Source organism: Cynocephalus volans, chromosome 7, assembly GCF_027409185.1.
Source record: "Cynocephalus volans isolate mCynVol1 chromosome 7, mCynVol1.pri, whole genome shotgun sequence".
In the NCBI taxonomy this organism is placed as follows: Eukaryota; Metazoa; Chordata; class Mammalia; order Dermoptera; family Cynocephalidae; genus Cynocephalus; species Cynocephalus volans.
In genome coordinates this window covers 151129243-151149782 of record NC_084466.1, presented here as the reverse complement: position 1 = coordinate 151149782, position 20540 = coordinate 151129243, and the positions used below count along the sequence as shown (strand labels likewise).

The 20540-nt window shown below is 46.0% G+C and overlaps 1 protein-coding gene across 3 annotated transcripts in view; it reads left to right on the top strand.

The window, feature by feature from the left end:
- The window catches only part of FGFR2 (fibroblast growth factor receptor 2), a 100652-nt gene that overhangs the window by 74670 nt on the left and 5442 nt on the right, over positions 1-20540 (top strand). For all 3 annotated transcript variants that reach the window (XM_063101871.1, XM_063101872.1, XM_063101870.1), the window contains 6 exons: positions 5997-6148; positions 9092-9213; positions 11377-11487; positions 12864-13054; positions 18637-18759; positions 19316-19386. In XM_063101871.1, coding sequence (XP_062957941.1) covers positions 5997-6148; positions 9092-9213; positions 11377-11487; positions 12864-13054; positions 18637-18759; positions 19316-19386 — 770 coding nt within the window. The remainder of the gene's footprint in view (positions 1-5996; positions 6149-9091; positions 9214-11376; positions 11488-12863; positions 13055-18636; positions 18760-19315; positions 19387-20540) is intronic.

The window sequence follows — 20540 nt, the reverse complement described above, 5'->3', positions numbered from 1 at the left end:
CTTCTGTTTCTCTCTTGTGGTACACCTTTTCTGCCTCCTTTACTAAGTCTTGTAAGGAAAAGTCTTGGAGCCCCTCTAGCCTTTGTAACTTTTTCTTGATATCTGGGGCTGACTGGCCGATAAAGGCCATGGCAACTGCCGCCTGCTGTCCCTCAGAAGAGGGGTCAAACGGAGTGTATCTCCTATATGCCTCCATTAGGCGTTCCAAGAAAACCGAGGGGGGTTCTACTGGTCCCTGCAAGACCTCTCTTACCTTAGCCAAATTGGTGGGGCGCCGGGCTGCCCCTTTGAGACCTGCCACTAGAGTCCGGCGGTAGACCAGAAGACGCTCCCTACCTTCGGCCGTGTTGTAATCCCATTGAGGTCGATTGAGGGGGAAGGCCTCATTAATGAGGTTCTCGAGTTGTGTAGGGGCCCCGTTGTCCCCGAGAACGTTCTTGCGGGCCTCCAGAAGAATCCTTTCTCGCTCTTCAGTGGTGAAGAGGATCTGGAGTAGCTGTTGGCAATCGTCCCAAGTGGGCTGGTGAGAGAACATAAGGGACTCAAGAAGTCCCGTGAGTCCTGCTGGTTTTTCAGAAAAAGACGGGTGGTTAGACTTCCAATTGTAAAGATCTGCTGAGGAAAAAGGCCAATACTGTAGAGGGACCAAGCCATTAGGCTCAGCTGGGGGCCCTATGGCTCGGAGGGGCAAAGCTACGGTGGAGTCAGGACCGGAGCCGTCTCTCGGACTGCGAGGTTGGCGGCTCCTAGTCCCCGCAGCCGGTCCCTCAGGGCTAGGATCACCGGGCGCTCGGCCTGGTGCCGATCTGTTTCCCTGAGGGGCCAGAGGGGGCAGCGGAGCCGCCGGGTAAGGTGGGGTTTCAGAGAGAGAAAATAGGTCATCTGGTGTCGGGAGGACGGGGGGTTGGGGAGGGGCGGAAGGCTTCCTTGTAGGTGGCCTTTGAGTATTTTCTGATCCCGAAACAACAGCGACTTTGCTGGAGGGTGGCACCCAGGGAGGGGGATTCTGGGCGAGGTCTTGCCATACCACGACATAGGCAACCTGGTCCGGGTGTCCTCCGGTCTCCTGAAAAACAATCTTTTTAACTGCAAAAATGACAGTAAGATCAAAGGTTCCCTCTGGCGGCCAACCTACGCCGAATGTGGGCCACTCAGACGAACAGAAAGTCTGCCATTTTCCTTTTTTGATCTCCATGGACAGATTGTGAGCCCTGGCTTTGACATCTTTCCAATGATCTAGAGTAAGGGAGAGGGGCGTAAGGGCACTTTGCCCCATCTCGAAAATTTCCAATAGGGGAACGACGACGCAAAGACCTATCACAACTAAGACAAAAAGAAACCAGAAACGGCGACGAGACCGAGTGCCGTAGAAATAGAAGAAAGAGTCCGATGGCAGAGCGCGCCTCCCGAGACGCGGTGAGACCAAAACACAATAATCCTCTGCCAAGGGGTCCACCAGGCGTCCCTGGTCCTCCCCTGATCCTGGGACGTCTCCCAGGATTGCCGGGTGGCGAGCCCCCGAACACGTCTGTTCGCTACCCGCACTTCGCTCCCAGAGCGACTAACCCGGAACAAACTGAAACCAAAATGCGCGCGCTCAGAAAAGACAGTCGAAATCACTGAGTCAGACACAGAGACGAGACACAGAAACGAGACACAGAACGACTGCTGGCCAGCTTACCTCCCGTTGGTGGGTCGGTGGTCCCTGGGTGGGGGTCTCCGATCCCGGACGAGCCCCCAAATGAAAGACTCCCGCAGTGGGTAGTCAGTCAGTTCAGGGAGACCCTCCCAAGGAACAGCGAGACCACGGCTTCGGATGCAAAAACAAGAGGTTTATTGAACACACAGGTACCCGGGCGACTCAGTCTTTCGAAAGACTGGCGCGCCGAGTAGAGCTCCTGGGTCCTTTTTATAGCAAAAAGCGCGGGCACAGAAGCGAGAAGCAAGGTAATTGGTTAGTTTAAATCAAGCCAGGGGTGAACTTCGGTCAAGTGGGAGTCCTTGAAACAGCTGAGGGGCACTCTTGAAACTTTAACTGACTTGTCTATTTCTGGGAACTATCCGCCCTTTGCCTCGGGCCGGGGCCCAGGTGCATAACCACAGATATCCTGTTTGACTCTGTTCCCCTTGTTTCTTAACTTGACTTTTTGGCTGTATTTTCCCTATACCCTTGTAAAAAGCACTTCCTTCAGTTTCTTATACTCTGGGCATTTTTTTTAAAGCCTTTTTTTTCCCTTTCGAGTTTTTACAAAAGTATTTTCCAGATTGTGCATTTAATCTGAATCTCTACACTTCACCTGAATAAAATTCCCATAAGGAACCCTTTGTGTAAACACAATTTTTTATTTTATCTATAACGACAACCACAAAGTTTATAAAGATTTTCTATTTTATTTTGATTTTTTGTAGGTTTTTCACTTTGAAAGCTTTCACTTTAAAATTGTGTTGAGCCACTGTTTGGGGAAAGTATGTTTACCTTTGAACTTCTGCCTGGGTTTTGTGAGTGCAGATTCCTTTCGGGTCACAGGTTAGCACGGAGTCAGCTTCAGACTGGATGTTAAGTGTTTCTCTTCTGAAGCAGCCCCCAGGCCATATTTGTCTTGCGGACTTCCTTACCTTCCAGCTTTCCTCTTGCCCTAGGACTGTCCCCTGGCTCCTGGCTTCGTTCTTTCTAGCTTGCTGGAGTCCTGGCCAGTGCTGGCTGTGAGGGGAGGCCTCGTCTTCCAAATCAGTCCTTTCTGTTAAGACGTGTCTTGTTCTGCAGTCAGCCCTTGACATCTCTAGCTTTTCTTCCTCGCCCCACACCATTTGACAGTATCTTACACACAGAACTCCAAATGCTGCAAGCTATCCAGAGAGAAGTGCCATCATGTATGCCCTTGGATCTGGGGCAGCAAATGATTCTAAAGGCACTGGGAAAAGAAACTGTAGCGTTGGTAGCAAATGTGAACTGAGTTGTCACTGAGTGCCAGGCTCAGCGCTAAGCACGTTACCGCTTTTCCCCCCATGCCGTCCCTACATTGGAACTGTTCCTGTCCTCTGGGTAACGGATGAGGAAACTTGGGCTGAGGAAGGTTGAGTGACTTCCCGAAGCTCACACAGTTAGCTAGTGTTGGAACTGGGGCCTGGACCCCGGGAAGCTGACCCCACAGCCTCACGTGGATGCGGTTGGTTGGATGTGGCCTGCCCGACGCAGGGTCTCCATCATACACAATTAACAGAGTAAGGCCCCCTGCTCAGCTGTGGATAGTCACTGCAGTACCCACATTGAAAGATGCAGAGAGGCCACAAAACCCAGGCTGGTAGCAAAAAGAAAGACGAAAGTAACGATCTTGCAATTTCTAACACATTTGAGAAGTCGGTATGTTTCAAGCATATGCCCCCCATCGCTTTTCCCTCTTTCATGCTTCAGTTCAGATTCTTATTATTCCAAAAAATATTTTTGTTAGAGAAAGTACTTCTAAAACGTGAAAGAAATACATGTGCATGGTAATAAAATCCAAATGGTCTAGAAAGTTCTGAAATAAAACATTTTCTACCCCCTCTCTCAACCCCTAATCTCTCTCCCCAAAGGTGATCACTGCTAAGTCTCTTAGAAACTTTAAAAAATGCCTGTGTTGTCACACCTCACTGTGGGAAGGCTGCCTTCCCCACATCCTATTCTGTAAGCCTCGCTGATGAGTGCAGTGATCTGTGGGTCAAGGCACAGAAGCTCAGACCAGCCTCTGCCTGCTGGGTGTTAATGCCATTCAGAACTGTACCCCCCCACCTCCTGATTTCCCATCCGGTTCCCCCTCCTTTATTAATAGCAGCCTTCTATGTCCCCCTGATAGTGGAATCCTGTGAACTCTGATATCCAGTGATGGGGGCTTACACTGCTGGCTGTGCAGAGAGTGTCCCGGCTGCAGAATCTGCTGGACCTCAGCCATTTGGGGCCTGTATTGTCTCATTGCTAGGTTGACTTTTACTAATTCGTCTGGAGCTTTTTGCCCATCAGTGAGCTGCAATGAGCTCTGATTTTTGCTTTTTCATTTGGAAGAACTTTTCGGAAGACCATTTTCTTCTTTGAAAACACCAGCCTCGTCTCATATCCATAGCACATGGCCCCAAAGCAGATGAGTTAGGTAGATGGAAAGATTTGGGGAAACATTGTTGGCCGAGTCTGTCCCTGAATCTTTCTGAGCCCCTTCTGTGTGGTCAGTGGAAACTGCAAATCCTGATGTTCTCTGAAAGTTCCTGGTTTCTGATGTGTCCTGTAGACAAAGTCAGCTCACTACAGTGAGGTTAGACACCATATGGACTCTGCGGACGGGGCGCTGAAGTTGTCTGTTTTGTCCAGGGTGGGGTTCCTGCCTAGTCCGTGACACTGGGGGAGCATGAGTGGATTCCAGAGGAGGTCATACATTTACCTTGTCATCTTTTCCTGCTGGCTTCTGCCACTTGCCTGTGTAACTTGGACACTTGGGTGTGAGGCTCTCAGCAGCAAAATTGATTCTTCAGTTCCTTCTTTTTTAAAAAAGATGTTATTGTGTCACAACAAATAAACTTTGCTCATACTATCTGCATAATAAAATGTAGGAATAACTCTCCCCTGCCAAAAGACTGCTCAGATGGCTCAGAAATACACTCAAATATATTTTCAAAGATAATAGAAACTCCGTGTTTAAAATGGCCTACTTCTTGATTTTAATATTGAAAATAACTTCCTATTCCTAAAATGATTTTTTCCCCCAATCTATTCTTGAGTTTCCAACCTGCATTAAGGGCAGTCTGGGTTTATGAAGGGGAGAATAAAAGCTTTCTGAATAGGACATTCCTGGGGAGTCCATGTCCTCTGATTCCTTGTGAGAAGCGTCTAAGGTCCACCTTGTGAAGGTTCATCCCAACTAAATGTGTTCATCTGGACTTGGTCTTTGCCAGCTCCATTTAAAAGGTGTTTGACCTGGGCAGTCATGCAGGAGACAACCCTGGCTGGGCTGGTGGGCTGCTTGGACAGGGCATGCTTAATCTCATGGGCCCCCTCTCTTGGGCCAAAGTCTTGTTTGTGGTTTAGAATAAGGCAGTGTTCAAGCAGCCCATGATCAGAGCAAGATTGTGGAGTAATCCTCAGAAGTGCCCTTCACATGGGCTCTACGTGAGTTTTCCTTCACAGAAATTGGCCAGGGGAAGCTGATATATTGAAGAAATCATCATTTTATCAGACACAGACAGCAAGGAGTCAGGATAAATGGGAAAATAACTCAGTGAAGCCCTGCATGCTGCCAGGTAGGAGAGGAGCTCTCTCTCCTCTGTGATCATGAAGGAAGGTAGATTTTTCTTTACCTTGACTCTTCGTCCCATGTGTTCATTGTGCTGGTTTCTGAAACTGAAGTTGACAAGAGGCAGCCCTGTTCACTGAATGGCCTGGTCAGCAGCAAGTGTCCAGCAGGACTGGGGAGAAACAGAATGGCCCCCACTGCCTGGGTCTTGGGCTGTCTTGAATAAAGGGACTTGGAGCTACTGGAATGTCTTTCACATTCAAATCCCAGGGCTCCTTCCTTTGCATCTCAAAAGACAGAGGAAATATGGAAGAGTGGATTTTCTAAAAGTTTCCGTGAGATTTCATAAGCAAGACGTTGATCTGAGCAGGTCAAAGAGGAGATTGGTTATCCGGGGCTCCAGTACAGGTACAGGCAAAAAGGCAATGATGAAGCCAGTGAGGTCTGTCTACACGTCCTCAAGTGACTGTCTTGGGGAATTAGGAGAGAAAGAAGACATACATAAAAATTTTGTTTGAAAAGCTGATCTTAGGAATATGTCATTTGGATGAAAGCTAGTGCTGCATTGATGGGAGGACAGTGGAATTGGAATCCAGTGATTATTCATTTTGGTTCATGACTTCGCCAGCCCCATCACCTTCCTTTCTAAGAATCGATGTTCTGGCTGGGCTCCGGCTAACTTCCAGCCTTCCCAGGGGGAGCCAGGATTACATCTGCGTCTTTGTATTTTGTATCCAGGTTTCTGCCGAGTCCAGCTCATCGATGAACTCCAACACTCCCCTGGTGAGGATAACAACGCGCCTCTCCTCGACAGCAGACACCCCCATGTTGGCAGGGGTCTCTGAGTATGAACTGCCAGAGGATCCAAAGTGGGAGTTTCCAAGAGATAAGTGAGTCCTTCTGCTGGGTATATCCCCAAATGGAGGCTTAGCTATAAATGGGGATATGAGATTGACATTTTCTTTTCATGACCTTTAACTGCAAAGGTCTTGGTCTGACAATGTCAACAGCAGTCAGACTGTATTTTTAAATAATCAGCTCCTGGAAAGAAAAGAATGGATTTTTTAAATAGCTCCTTTCAAGCAGAGCCACTTAAATCCTGGCAGGTCCCCAAACGGGATGGTCTCTGATTATAATTTTTAAAAATTTCTAGATAATTCAAACCCAGTCAAATGGAATGAAAGTAGAATTACTCAATTTATAAAACAGATCTAAAATTCCAACTTCTGGTTACTAGAACATGACTGTTCTGTAGTTCATTTCTTTGGAGAAATTAAATGCAGAATATAAATTGCCTTTAAGGATCTTTAGTCAGTGTTGCTGTTTTTAGCAGTTACTAATGTAATATTGGACTGAAAAGCTTCAAATATGGTACCTGACATCTCATTTCTGTGGTCTATAATATTTTCCTTAAATTGGTTGATATGGAGGTATTCCCATCAGATGTTCAGTCAATATGTGGCCACCTGGCTTTTGTAGAAGGCATCGTTTTGGAAGCCGTGTACCTCTTGGTCCGGCTTGAAGGCCCTGTACTTTGGGTTCTGTTAGGCTGGATGTGAATCCTGGCTCTTGCAGCCAGGGTCTGGGCAACCTTGGGTGAGTCACCTGGTTCTCTGAACTTCATTCCTATAAAATGAGGGTATAGACCTCTCAGGACTGAGCACAATTCATTTGCCTTCATGTATTGGTAACCTGCAAGCTCCAAACTGCAAACCTCAGCAAGATGGTTGTGCTAGGCATAAAGTCAGTGGGGCAGATCTTGGGCTACCAACCCACCGTCCTCTAGGCAGGGACCAACTCCCAGACCCACCTTTTGAAATGAAATGCAGCCATCAGCTCACTTCTGGGGTACGTCTTGTAGTCAGTAGAGTGCAAACAGCTTGAGAGTAATAGAAGGTAGAAATGCTGACTGTATTTCTGCATCAGGCCAACTGGAATGCACTCTTGACTTGCTTACAAAGAGCTACTCCATTTGTCTCAACATTTGCATTATCTCCCCTGAGATTATGTTAGAGAAGTGTTTAATATACATTTCTTGTATATATATACACACAAATTTGGAAACACAAAGATAAGCTTTTCCGGAGACTGGATATGGTGAGCTCTTTTTGGAAAGGAGAGATAGCTTATGTGCCACTTGTGATTTCGATTCGCACAACTTCACATCATTTTTGTTTCCCAGCAGCCAGTGGAGAGATACTAACTGGTATCATAAGCTAGAACCAAATAATTGTATGGGTATCATTCAGTTAGTGTTAATGGAAGGAATTTCCAGTTGATTTGTGTACTGTAGTGAAGAGATCATTTATTCATTCATTCAAGACATTTACTTTATTTTTTTTATTGGACACTTACTGGAGAGGCACTAGAGAAAACACGAAGAATGGTTTCTTTACCTGCAGAATGAAGAGAGAGAAGGGGGTGTTTCTTGTGAGACCTGCCGGGCTCCCTAGTTTGTGAGCGATTATACAAGTAGGTCAGTTCATGTGCGCATTCCTATGTATATATGACTGAGTTGGGGAGTTGTGATTATATTTTAAGAAATTGCAGCTTTCTGCTTCAGTCCATAGTTTTGCCACCTGTGACACCACAGTCAACAGTGGGAGTCTGTATGTGCCGAACTGTTAGCTCTCACCCGGGGGTACCTGGAGTGTGGAAAATCTGAGTGTGATGCATTTCAAAACAGTGTTTAGCACAAACGTAGGTGGAGCAGATTTCCAATGAATGAAGGCCATTTAGAAGCAGTTTATTAGATCGGAGCAGAAGTTATACAAAGAAATGATTGTTATGCTTGTAGTAGTAGGGCAGTGGGACATAAATTTGCTATTTTTCCAATGCAAATGTTTATTTTCTGCCAAGATGTTAAATTTAATTTTAGTTCTGGGTAGAAGGGGAATGACCTCAGCACAGCATATGCTGCCCTCAGTCTTTTCGCTGAACTTTTGCAAACCATTGTGTATTTACTGTAAGTACTATTTCCTAATGGCAGCCAGTACTTTGCTGTGCTATGCTTGAGTAAAAAAACCAGTAAATATTCCAAAGACCTCTCCATTCTCTTGGTTTCTGGAATTCCCAAGGACAATATATGAAGGTATTTCAGAAAATTCTTGGAAAGATTTATGTTATCTATTAGTTCTGTGTTCCCACAAACTTTTTGAAGTGTCCTTGTATGCCTCTTTGTGTGATGTGATAGAGCTTCTAAGCTTAGCAATTTAATTTGTGGCGTTTACTTAGGATTTTCTTTATTGTTAATTTCAGGTAATGACAAGGATTTCTAAACTTATGTCGAAAAAAAAATTTCCAATTTCTAGAATTTTCTTTTTCCTTTAGTGAAAAATTAGAGATTCCTTGAAATGCATTTAAGATTCATATCCTGTAACTTGGCAAGGAATGTGACCATAAAATCCACTGGTATTTGAGAAATAGTGATTCTAAAGCCACCACTTTAAAGGGACAGAAAAAATAAGAACAGCCTTAACGTTTTTCTATGACATTCTAAATTACAAATATTTAATTGGCTCAAGATCAAAAGCTCCTCGTTGTCGGCACTTAGGAAAGCTGACCACCTCACTAGCAAGGATATCTTCCATAAAGAAAATAAATTGAGACTAAAACGTGAAATTTAATAGCTGTTCCACCAGTAATTGACATTCTCTAAAACGTCACTAAGAAAATACTCCAGCGCGTGTGTACTCTGCGTCTCATTAGTTCCATATGATAAATACTCCATGCTTTTGCATGCTGTTGAAAGATTTTTATATTTAGTTCTGGAATTCCCCTCGCTACGCCCCTTCACCAGATGCTGCGTGCTAATCCCCTATTTACACATCTAGGCTAACGCTGGGCAAGCCCCTGGGGGAAGGTTGCTTTGGACAAGTGGTCATGGCAGAAGCTGTGGGAATCGACAAGGACAAGCCCAAGGAGGCAGTCACCGTGGCAGTGAAGATGTTGAAAGGTGAGTAGGGAGGCGGGGGTGGGGGCAGGGTGGAGAGTCTTATCAAGAATGTTCCTTTTGTGGCATGTGAACTCTATCATGGCAGCGGGTCAGAGAGCACATAGTTGACCTGTGGGGTTGAGATGTTTTCAGCATAAATCAGTATCTTGGACAGACTATTTATCTTGAGCTGTGTGTACTTATTTTTAAAAAACACAGTTTTGTTAGAAAGGTGTAGCCTTCTAGATTGAGTGATTCTTTGACTCCTTATACATGACCATGATTCTTCATTCCCTCTCTATTTTTAAGTGCTTCGAAAGCATCCACTCACCTGTAATTGATGGAGTAGATGGGGGTGGGTATGCTGAATTTGGGACCCAAACCTGAACTACAAATAAAGGCAAATTGGTATTTTGGGAGGGAGCAGGGATGCTTAGGGAGAACATCTCTTTTGCGCAAGAAACAGAGTAGAAGTGACTCCATGTCTGGGAGAGTCACTGACTGGATTGGAGCCTCCTGGGACATGGGAACAAGGACCCTGCGCTGGAAACGCCGTGTCCCATCTGTGGGAGTCTGAACATTTCTGCATAAACCTTCCAACCCTGCTTCATGCCTGAGTCCGAGGAGCTTAGGAACTTTTAACCATTAACTTGTTCCTCCTGCAGTATTCTTTTATGAGAAGAGTTACAGGGAACGGTCGCGTTATAAATCCTGTTGTAGGGATCTCAGGAAGGAGGTCCCCACTGCCTGTTTCCCACGTTTCCAGGCACAGAGGTCTGCCCTGGCGGTGTGGGGCGCCTGGCACATTGGGGGCGCTCCAGAGTTAGGCTTTTTCTTTTTTTCTTTGGTTGTCATGGGACAGTCATCACATCCCTCCCTAAGGGGAAGTGTAGGAGGCTGGAAACAGTCAAAAAGATGTTCATTTTGTTTTTTAGCTATTCACCCGAATGACTCCCAAGGAAAACCAGGGTGTTTTGAGATGCTCCCCACCATGGGGTTTTCTGCCAGGGCGGAGAACTGTGCTTTCTCACCCCAGGTGTCTTGGCACCACCGATCACGTGCCAGGGTCAGGTGTGGGGAGGGCCCAGGCTTCACGTCTCTTTTGGCACAACTTCTGATTTTGCTAGTGGGTCTCAGAGTTACATGGGATATTGCAGCAGTGGAGGTCTGGGAGTTCTGTTTGTCTTGTTACGCCAAGGCTGGCAGTCTACCCTTTTATGACATGTAGAAGGACATTAGCCTCAGCACCCTCATGGAGTGTCCTTTTTCACATCCAGTGGATGGCCAGGAGCCTGGAGAGAGGGGAATGTCCTCAACCGTGTGTCCACAGATGTGCCCCCCTCCTGCATGCAGTGTAGGTTTTGCACACACGGTCAATAGTATTGCTCTTCCTTTTATGAAGCTAAAAAGCTTCTCTCAACATGGTTTCTATTTGTGCCCTATTTCTTTTTTTTTTTTTTTCCATAAGCCCGGATTTTTCCATATTGAATTAGCTTGAAGGGGTGCACATGGCGGGCGGAGTCTTGTGAGCCTGTGTATGTATGACCTGTGCCATTTTTACCTGAAATTACAGAGCAGAGGTTTATATGGGAATCACGGCTCCCTTTGAGAATCCCATAGAAAGCAGGGACCTTTGCCTGTTCAAAATGCCCATGCACGTGCACACACGCGTTCTAGGGAGTTACGGGGTGCCCCTTGAAGCCAGCTGTGAATGCTCTAAGGGTTGCTAGGGGTCAGGTTAGGCATGCTTGGTTGGGAGAAAGTATGTAGTGATTTGAAGGGTTTCTGCCTGTGTTCTCCTCTCTGGTTGTCCTCAGACTTGCTTTCAGGCACCATGAAGTTTGATGTGGTTTTTCCAGGCACCTTAGACATGGCAGAGGATGGGATTATTTCATGAGAGAGGAAAACACTCTCATGTTGGTGAGGTTTGCTGGAGAAGAATTGGCCCAAGTGTCAGAGGCCTGTACCCTGGTCCTGACTGTTGACCCCATTAACACAGAGTGGGGCAGTTCCCTGTCTGGGCCTGTGTCCCTTCACTGATAAGATGAGGGAGATAATTTGGAAGGTCTTATCTGATTCTAAAGTGCAACTTCATGCTGTTTCAACTAAGTTTTTCACAGTTAACAGTGGCAGCCGATGAGCTAGAGGAAACTAACACATTTGTGATGTACCTGATGTTTGTAGATGACGCCACAGAAAAGGACCTTTCTGATCTGGTGTCAGAGATGGAGATGATGAAGATGATTGGAAGACACAAAAACATCATAAACCTTCTTGGAGCCTGTACACAGGATGGTGCGTAGGAAGAAAAATGCTTTTGATAAATACTTCATGGATTAATGTTAGAATCATTTTAGAAACAGGTGGCTTTGGATCCTGCTCCTAGGACAGCTCAAGTGCACGTTTAAAGTTCTCTTTAAAATACCCTTAGGAAGATGTTCCTGGCCACGAACACAAGGGGGGCTCTGTGCCCACAGCTGCGGGACTGGGGGAAGGTATAGGGTGACTTCAGATTGGAGGACTTATAGGGTCCTGCTGTTTCTAGGCTGTAACCTGTAGGGTGTTTTGGAAAAGAAAGTCTCCTTATGGTTTTGTTTTGTAAGTGCCAAGGAGATTTCTCAAAATAAGACCCTGTGTTCTGGTTTTGAGTTCTTCCTTTAAAATGTGGATTGAGGAATCCACGTTTTGCTGTGGGCAGCAGAGGGCTGAGCTCCCAAGAATTGCTTAGAAGAGGAGAAAGTGGTATCACAGAACCGCTGTCTTTCTTAGGGGAGAGGGACCCGGGCCGGCTTCTTTTATGGAACATTTATGGCACTTTGGGAATCAATTAATAAATCAATTACAAAATAATAAATTTGAAAATTCCTATCTGTGACTTAGCGATTCCTCTTAGGTCTATATTTTTTCTGTACACGGTGATTGTAGATATTTTAGACTTCTGTGGGCCTTGTGGTCTTTGTCACAACTCCGAAATCTCTGCCCCTATCATGAGAAAGCAGCCCTAGACAAGAATGGACCAGGCTGCATGCTGATACAGTGTCATTACCAGACAGGCAACGGGCAGGATATATCGTTATTTGTTGCACGTGTTGTGTGTAAGGAAACATGCAGGAATCTTCATTGCCCACTGTTTGTTATGGCCGAAACCTGGAAGCAACTTAAATGCTCATGAGTACTGGGGAATGGATAGATAAAGTGTGGTGTATTTATGTGATAGAAATGATCTAGATGTACTTTTATCAACCTAGCTGGGCGCCACAAGGGTAATGCGGAGGGGGAAATCTTGCAAAACTCTATTATCCATCATGTGATTAAAAACAATACGTTTTTATTGATATATATATATGCAGAATAGTTAAAGTGAACTGGAAGGGTGTCGTTGGGGGCACATTTATGATGCCGTTGCTTTCCAGGAGGGCACACTGAGAGAATGGGCATGGTAGACAAGGGCCCTTCAGTTCTGTCTTTATTTCTTAAAGCCTTTTGGTAATCATTTTGGAGAGACTGGAGTGCCAGTGTTCTAATTTTGTGTATGTGTTTCTGTATGTTAAAACTTTAAAACAATAACAAACTGATGCATTGGGTTGTAATAACTGAAAATCCTTTACCGAGTTACGCAGTGGCAGATCCTGGGTTTTGTGCCTCAGGGAGTGTCTCTTATTTGTCAACAGGGCCACTCTATGTCATAGTTGAGTACGCCTCGAAAGGCAACCTCCGAGAGTACCTCCGAGCCCGGAGGCCGCCCGGGATGGAGTACTCCTATGACATTAACCGCGTTCCCGAGGAGCAGATGACCTTTAAGGACTTGGTGTCGTGCACCTACCAGCTGGCCAGAGGCATGGAGTACTTGGCTTCCCAGAAAGTGAGTCCTTCACCTTCTACTTGGTTGGGTGGAATCCAATTTAAAATGTCTGAAGGAAGCAAGCAATTTGGACGTGCTCCTGTGCCAGATCAAGCCCTTGCATGTCTCGTACAACCTAATTCAAAATATGTATTGCATCATTCACATTTGGGTTTAACGAACTCTTTAGAAGCCAAAGCAACCTCGTAAACCTGGAAGGACGCTGCAGAGATGAGCAGAAAAGACGTCTCTTCTCTGAGCCAGAGCTGGGTTTGATTCTCCTGGGAATTCAGCTCTCTGGGTGGAGAACGATGGGTTTACAGAGTGTTTCCTTTAATTCTGATGATTTAGGGGGGCTGCATTTGTTGCATGGTTTTTGAGTTTTTGGACATAGACTTGGGTGTTGCGTTTAGGGTTAGGAGTTTAATATAGCATTGAATCTTCTAGGAGTAAAGGTCAAGCGGAGGAGTGTTTTAGTGACATTGAGTCCTGGATATCTGAGTTTATTTTTTCTTGTTTGGCGGGTGACCCTCTGTGGGTAGAAGTTGGCCAGGTCCCCTGAGGTGGATCACCACATTCCAAGCATGCCACTTCCGATGGCACTTTAAACATCTGAGTTATTCTGAAAGGAGTCAGACAGGTGCCCAGATGTCCTCGGGGGCATTTCGGATGACCCAAGACACCCTTCCTCAGCCCCATACTCGGGGGAGGGGGGGCAGGGGACAGAACTGCCTCCTTGGGCTGATGTGGATTCATCTGTGGTGGAGCTTGAAGCTGCACCAGGAATCCCTTGGGTCCCCAAAGAGGTAAGATTCTCTGGTGGCTGTGGACACTCTGTCTCCTGGGGTCCTAGGCTGCTGGGAGGGTCCCAAACTCGGGTCCTCACTGGGGCTATGTGAATCACAGGAGTGAGCTAGGTGGCCTCTGTTGGGTCACGCAGAGTGGAGGGTCTGGAGGGGCGGCTGCTATCTGGGCACGTGGGAACATGGCCCAGAGCTACCACATAATCTGGGTGGTTTCTTTTCTAAATTTTCCAGAGAGTTCAGAGTTTACGACTTCTTCAGGGTTTTCTGTTTTTTTTTTAAACCTGTAAAATCTCCCAATGTATAGGTTTTAGGAAACGGATTAAATGCCAGTTTCAAGTTCTGTGATTATGTGTGGGTGTGTGTGTACACAGGGGAGTTTGCTAATGAAAAAGTCTTTGGCATTAGGAAACAACCAGACAGACCCAGAACATGGGACATTTGACATTGCTTTGAAATGTCATTATCACAAAAGAGAGAAAAGAGTATAGAGATGGTTCCAGATTAAAGGAGGCTAAAGAGATATAACAGCTAAATGTAAAAGTGTGATCGTGGACTGGATCCTATGGGTGGGAGGTGGGAGCCAGCTTTTATAAAGGACATTTGTGAATAATTGAAATTTGGATATGGACTGTATATTAGATAATAGTACTATATAAATGTTGAATTGGGGGAGTGGTTGTGTGGGAGGAGATACATGAATAGCTTAGATGTGAGGTAGCAATGGTGTCTGCAACTGACTTTAAAAGGTTCAGACACAGAAAGTGTGTATGGAGTAGGGGTGTGTGGGTGTGGGTGTGGGTGTGGGTGTATGTGTGGGTGTGTGTGTGTGGGTGGGTGTGTGGGGGTGTGGGGGTGTGTGGGGGTGGGTGGGTGTGTGTGTGTGTGTGTGTGTGGGTGTGTGTGTGAGGGTGTGTGTGTGAGGGTGTGGGTGTGTGTGTGGGTGGGTGTGGGGGTGTGTGTGTGGGTGTGTGTGTGTGTGTGTGGGTGTGTGGGGGGGTGGGTGTGTGTGGGTGTGTGTGTGTGTGTGGGTGGGTGGGGGTGTGTGGGTGTGGGGGGGTGTTGGAGAGAGCAAGAGAGCATCACAAGCAAATCTGGCAAATGCGGATGTCCATGGTACTATTTCACCTTTTCTGTAGCTTTGAAACATTCCTACATAAAACACTGGGGAGAGCAGTCTGTCTGCAGGCTGCCTGTTTTGATCCTGTGCCTTTGGTCACTCTGTGCCCTCCCGGTGCGGGAGGTGGGAGAACATTTTTTGCTCCCAGCAGGGCATTGCTGCTAATGTAAGAGTGGCAGGAGGGCTGGCCTGGTCATTTTATTCAGTCCTTCAATAAATATTCCTAGGGCATCCCAGATGCCTCGTGTCCTAGGTCACCACTCTCCAGTGAGGTGGCCAGGATGGGCAGAGTCCTTGACCTCTGAGCAGGAGCAGGAGCCATAGGTGACAGTAGGAGAGATTGATAGTAAATGTGGGAATAAGAATAAGCATATTTAAAAAATTGAGGGACATGTTGTTGAGGAAACAGGAGCGTGGTAAGGCTCTGCTCGTTCTGGGCCTTACAGACCCAGGCGGGGACCCTGGACTTTGCTGTTGCTGTCATGGGATGCCATTGAAGGAGGAGCGATAGGATCAGGTTTGTGCTTTAGAGATGGCTCTTGCTTCTACTTGCATGGTGGGTGGGAAGCGCTGAGACCCTGGAAAGGTGTTGGTGGTTTGGGCTAGAGTTTACTGGGTCTAGAGACACTGAGAGAAGCTGGTAGGTTGACTTTGGACATATTTTGCTACCAAGAAAGATAATGGATTTTTGAGGTATTGGGAACAGAAAGAGCAATCATGCAGTCAGCTCAGTAGGCATTTACTGGGCCAGGAATCTGCTCAGTGCTGGGAACACTGAGATGAGCTGTCAGTTGTGTGTTGGTGGGCGGGGGTGTGGGGTTTGGGAGTGGAGACAAGTAAAGAAACACCATGGTGTATACATACTATGGTTAGGTAATGGGGTATTTGAGCCTTGCACAGTTTATAAAATCCTTGCTATTTTTAGCTCAAAGCAAATTTTTCTTTTTCAACCAAATCTCAAATCCAGTTAAACCTCTAAACTGTTAAACCTGAGCAGGCTTTGTTTTGTTTTGCTTTTTAAGCAAGCCGCAGCTCCCACATCTGTAAAATGGGTATAAGAATACCCATCTCATAGGTCACCATGGAAATTAAGTGCGGTAAGCTGTACAGAGGCATCCAGCACACTGTCTGCCTCACAGGTGTGTTAGTCTTCCCTCCCTTAGTGACCCATTGACCTTCAACTATAGGATAATGGAACGCCAAACTGTCCCAGGTGCCTAGTTACATAAGATGGCCAGCTCTCTGTGCTGGAGAAGAAGTCAGATTTCTGTGGATGGGAATTTGTCTTGCTTTTAATTATTTTCTTTTTCTTGGGTGTTGGTTCCAAGTGTTCTCTTGTCACACCCAGAGGATAGGCTTTGGTGTTTCCTAGCACCCTGGGATGAGAATGTCCATGCTGGATTCTGAGAAGATGGTGGAAGTAGCCGTGTCTCTGTCCAAGTTGAGCTCTGATGTGTGGTCGGAGCCCAGTGCATGGGAAGCCAGATTCTTCTGACCACAGCTTGCCAAACACACAGAGCTCATATTGTCGGGGAGCACACCACTGGGACAGTTTGGAAAGAGTCCTTCCAAACCAGGAGCATGGCTCCGGCCCACACGCATCTCCCGGCCGCTTCCGGGAGCTCTCCCACTCCCTGCTCAAGCCTGGCCAGGGACAGGCGCATTGGTGCGGCTTTCCTGCTTTCCCGTTTCTGATCTGAGCCCGTGCAGGGGCACAGAAGTGTATGAACACAAGGAATAGTTGTGGGAGGGGGAAGAATAAAATAACTCCTCATTTATATTTCATAGATGGTTTGGTTTGCTCCTTTTTTAATTGGCCAACTCTCGGAGTGCCTGTTTAAGATCAGCCCCATTTCAACCTTGTCAAATGGGTTGATAAGACTGTGCTTCATATGATAGTTAACCTTTGCCAATAATCTGTGTAAAAGTGTTTGATGGTGATGTTTGCTTACTTCTTGATACCTTACCTCTTCCAAAAATAGGGGGTGATGATTTGGGACCCAGTTACCATGTACCAGGATGAAATCTTGGTACATTAAAGTGCAACTAAAACATAACTGCTTACAAAAGCATATCATTTGTAGAGGAAAAGTAGAAGTTTCTCTAGATCTTTCTGAGACCAGAGAGTTAATATCAGGACTGTAAGTTAGCCCTACTCTTCAGCTGCCCTGTAGCAAGCATTTCAGCATTTAGTCCCGATGTATGTGGCAGACACAGGTTGAGCCCTTTGCGTGGACTGGGTGTTGTGCTGGACTGTTCTGAGAATCTGCATAGACAGGCATTGCCTATGATGTAAGCCAGGAAAGGACATTATCAGTTCTTTCAGAAACACACGCTGCAGTGTAGAAATGTAGAAGGTGGAAATAGGGCTGAGTCTGGAGGCATGGAGTCCTTAGCAGGCAGTGTGCGGGTGGGGGCGCGGGGCAGGGGGTGCGTAGTGATGGACTAAGGGATTTGCAGTGGGAATGGAGTGGGGTGGACAAATGGAGATGCATTTTGTAGTTAAAATCAACAGGACCTGGGAGGAGTGTGTAAAGAATGCTGGTATATACGTCTCTGATTACAAGAGACAAAGAGGATAAGAACTAGGGAAGTAGAAACCTTGGATCTGAGATGTCAAGGGGACATCAATGTGGGATGTCCTGTAGCCAGTTGAAAATGAGAACGTAGGTCTCAGGAGAGAGGTAGGGTGGGGATAGGAATTTTCAAATATTTCGCATGTATCTGAGAATTGATGCCATGAGGATGCTGGAAATATAAAGTTAATGGTTCAGTTCCTCTATTTTGAGGGACAGAAGAAGGATCCAGCCAAAGAGTCTGAGAGCGTGGGTGGGAAGGGAGGGTGGGAGCCAAGAGAAGGGAATGGGGTAGACTTCAATGGAGGGATGGTTTTTAAAACAAGTGAGAGATCAAGTGTCCAAAGCTGCAGAGAGAGAAAAATTGAGGAGGTGGCAGAGGTCACTTGGGTCCACCAGTTAAGAGGTTCTTCATAAACTTCAGGAGGGGCAGGGGTGGAAAACAGGTTAGAATGTTTGAGAAGTGACCAGGAAATGAAGAAGATGTGATGTTGGAGTTTAACCAGTTCTTCTGGAAGTTTGGCTGTAAGGGGCAGGACAGTGACTGTTGAGAGAAAAGATTTTAGGATGATCTAATACAGATCTGTATACAGCTGAAAGGAGGACACTAGAGTTGTCGGACAACTGCAGATAAAAGAGAACATGGTTACTTAGTCTGCCTTTGCTCTTTTTTTTTTTTTTTTTTTAAAGATGACCGTAAGGGGATCTTAACCCTTGGCTTGGTGTTGTCAGCACCACGCTCAGCCAGTGAGCGAACCGGCCATCCGTATATGGGATCCGAACCCGGGGCCTTGGTGTTATCAGCACTGCACTCTCCCGAGTGAGCCACGGGCCGGCCTCTGCCTTTGCTCTTTGAAGTGACTGGTTTATTTATTTACTTATAATGAGAAAATAAACACCAGGGTTGTGTTTGGGGTGCTTGGGTGGTTCCCTGGTTGACCAGCTTAATGGTATAGCCATGGTATGTCTCTGGTAGCATACTACACCCACCTTTTGACTTGAAATGTATTTTCTGACTGCATTTCAAGAAATGAATGTTTTTTTCTTTTTGTCCTTGGAGTATTTTGCAATTAGTTCTTTCTCTCCCTTCTTTCTTCGTTTCAGTGTATTCATCGAGATTTAGCAGCCAGAAATGTTCTGGTAACAGAGAACAATGTGATGAAAATAGCAGACTTTGGACTGGCCAGGGATATCAACAATATAGACTATTACAAAAAGACCACAAATGTAAGTCCACGGCAACGACACAGTGGGAAGGAGAGTGGGGCGGGGCTCAGAATGTTCCAGACGAAAGTTCATAGCTGTTCGGAGCCAGAAGGGACTGGCGAGGGCTCATGCTCTGCCTTTCATTCCTGTTCTTTTGCCTTACTGTTCACAAGCCCTCACTAAGCAAATTTAGGCATATTTAAGATAATTGTAGTGAATGTGAACCGCTCTAGGACATAGAATAGTCAGCAGCTCCTAGGATTTTCATGTGGTTCTTGTTAAGAACTTGCATAGCAAAGACTAGAGCTTGGGAGTTACTTGGTTAATTTTTGCCTAGAAGTTGGTCAGGTTGTGCCTGTGTGCTAGGGAGATAAAATGGTGATGAGAATCCAAGGAGATGGGTTTATTAATCTGTGCATCTCACATGTTATGTATAGTTGGCGCTTATTTCTGCTCTAATGACTGACCAATAAAAAGCCCTAGAGTGTCAGCTCTTAAATAGGGCACAGCCCTGTTGAGCCTGCAAAAACAAACTTGTTTTCAAATATTGGTTTTTACCTTTGCTTTGCATTTGCAGGGGCGACTTCCGGTCAAATGGATGGCTCCAGAAGCCCTTTTTGATAGAGTGTACACTCATCAGAGTGATGTGTAAGTAACTCCCTTTTCTCTGGCTTCTTCTTAGGGTTGAGTTGCAAAAATATTATATGTTCTTGGCCTCTCCTCGTTCTTTGGTGGCTGCTGCATTTCACACATTCATAGAAGGTGCAGGAGTCAGCCTTAGAAAGGACGGATTTTATGGTAGGCTGGTAACCAATGCTCTGTTACAAATCTGCCCAGCTTCAAAGAGCACAGGGGGTGGAACCGCTCCTCCTGCCAGAGCTGAAGTCCCCCCTGCGAACATACTCATGGACGTGCAACCACAAAGCTGCTATCTAATTTGCCAAGCTGTTGGCATGTTCGTCACTCCCTTAAAGAAGTAATCCTGAAACTTTTCCTACTTGCAGGTAGTTTGTCATATTTCCCCCTAACCCAGGTTTGTGCTTCACGGGTGGAGCTGGGTGAAATGTGGTCGGCTCAGATGATTTCCACAGGGCCTGCTCGCCGTGATTACTCTTCCAAAAAAATTCTGGTCTTTTCTTAGCATCCTTGATAACATCCTAGAAATATAGTAGAAATTATATAATATTTCTATTAGGACACACTTAAAAGATACTATTAGGGTCAGATTCTAGCTGATGTTTTAGATTTGGAATTCACTTGAAAGGTGTTGCTGTTGGGAGAAGCTGGGTGAAAGGTACTATTTTTGCAAGTTCCTGTAAGTCTGTAATTCTTCCAAAGGAAAAAGTTAATAAAATTGAGCTCTTTTTTTATTTGTGTGAGCAGGAGGATTTCTGGGGTAGGCAGTGGTTCTGCACTACCTTGGTGGGTCCTCTCAGCAAGAAGGAAGGAGCTGTGGTTCCCATCTTTGCAGTGAGCAGGCTGGGGCACAGAGGCTGTTTCTGCCTGTGTTGTGCTGCGGCTTTTGCTCTGCAGAAAACTGGGGATGGTTTCATTTTTGAAACTTAGCAGCATAGAGTCAGTAAGGGTGAGTTTTCAAAGCTGCAATGACATAGGTAACCTTGGGATTCTCTGCCTGGTTATCCCAGAGATTGAGTCTCCAGAACTGGGCTCAGAAAGTCCAACTGTAGGTCTCTGAAAAGTCAAGTATAAATGGTTTTTTCCATTTGTTGTATGAAACTCATCTGGGGCACAGACTTCTGCATCTTTTTGCCCACCTGTGCTGAGTGCCTTCGCGATCTTAT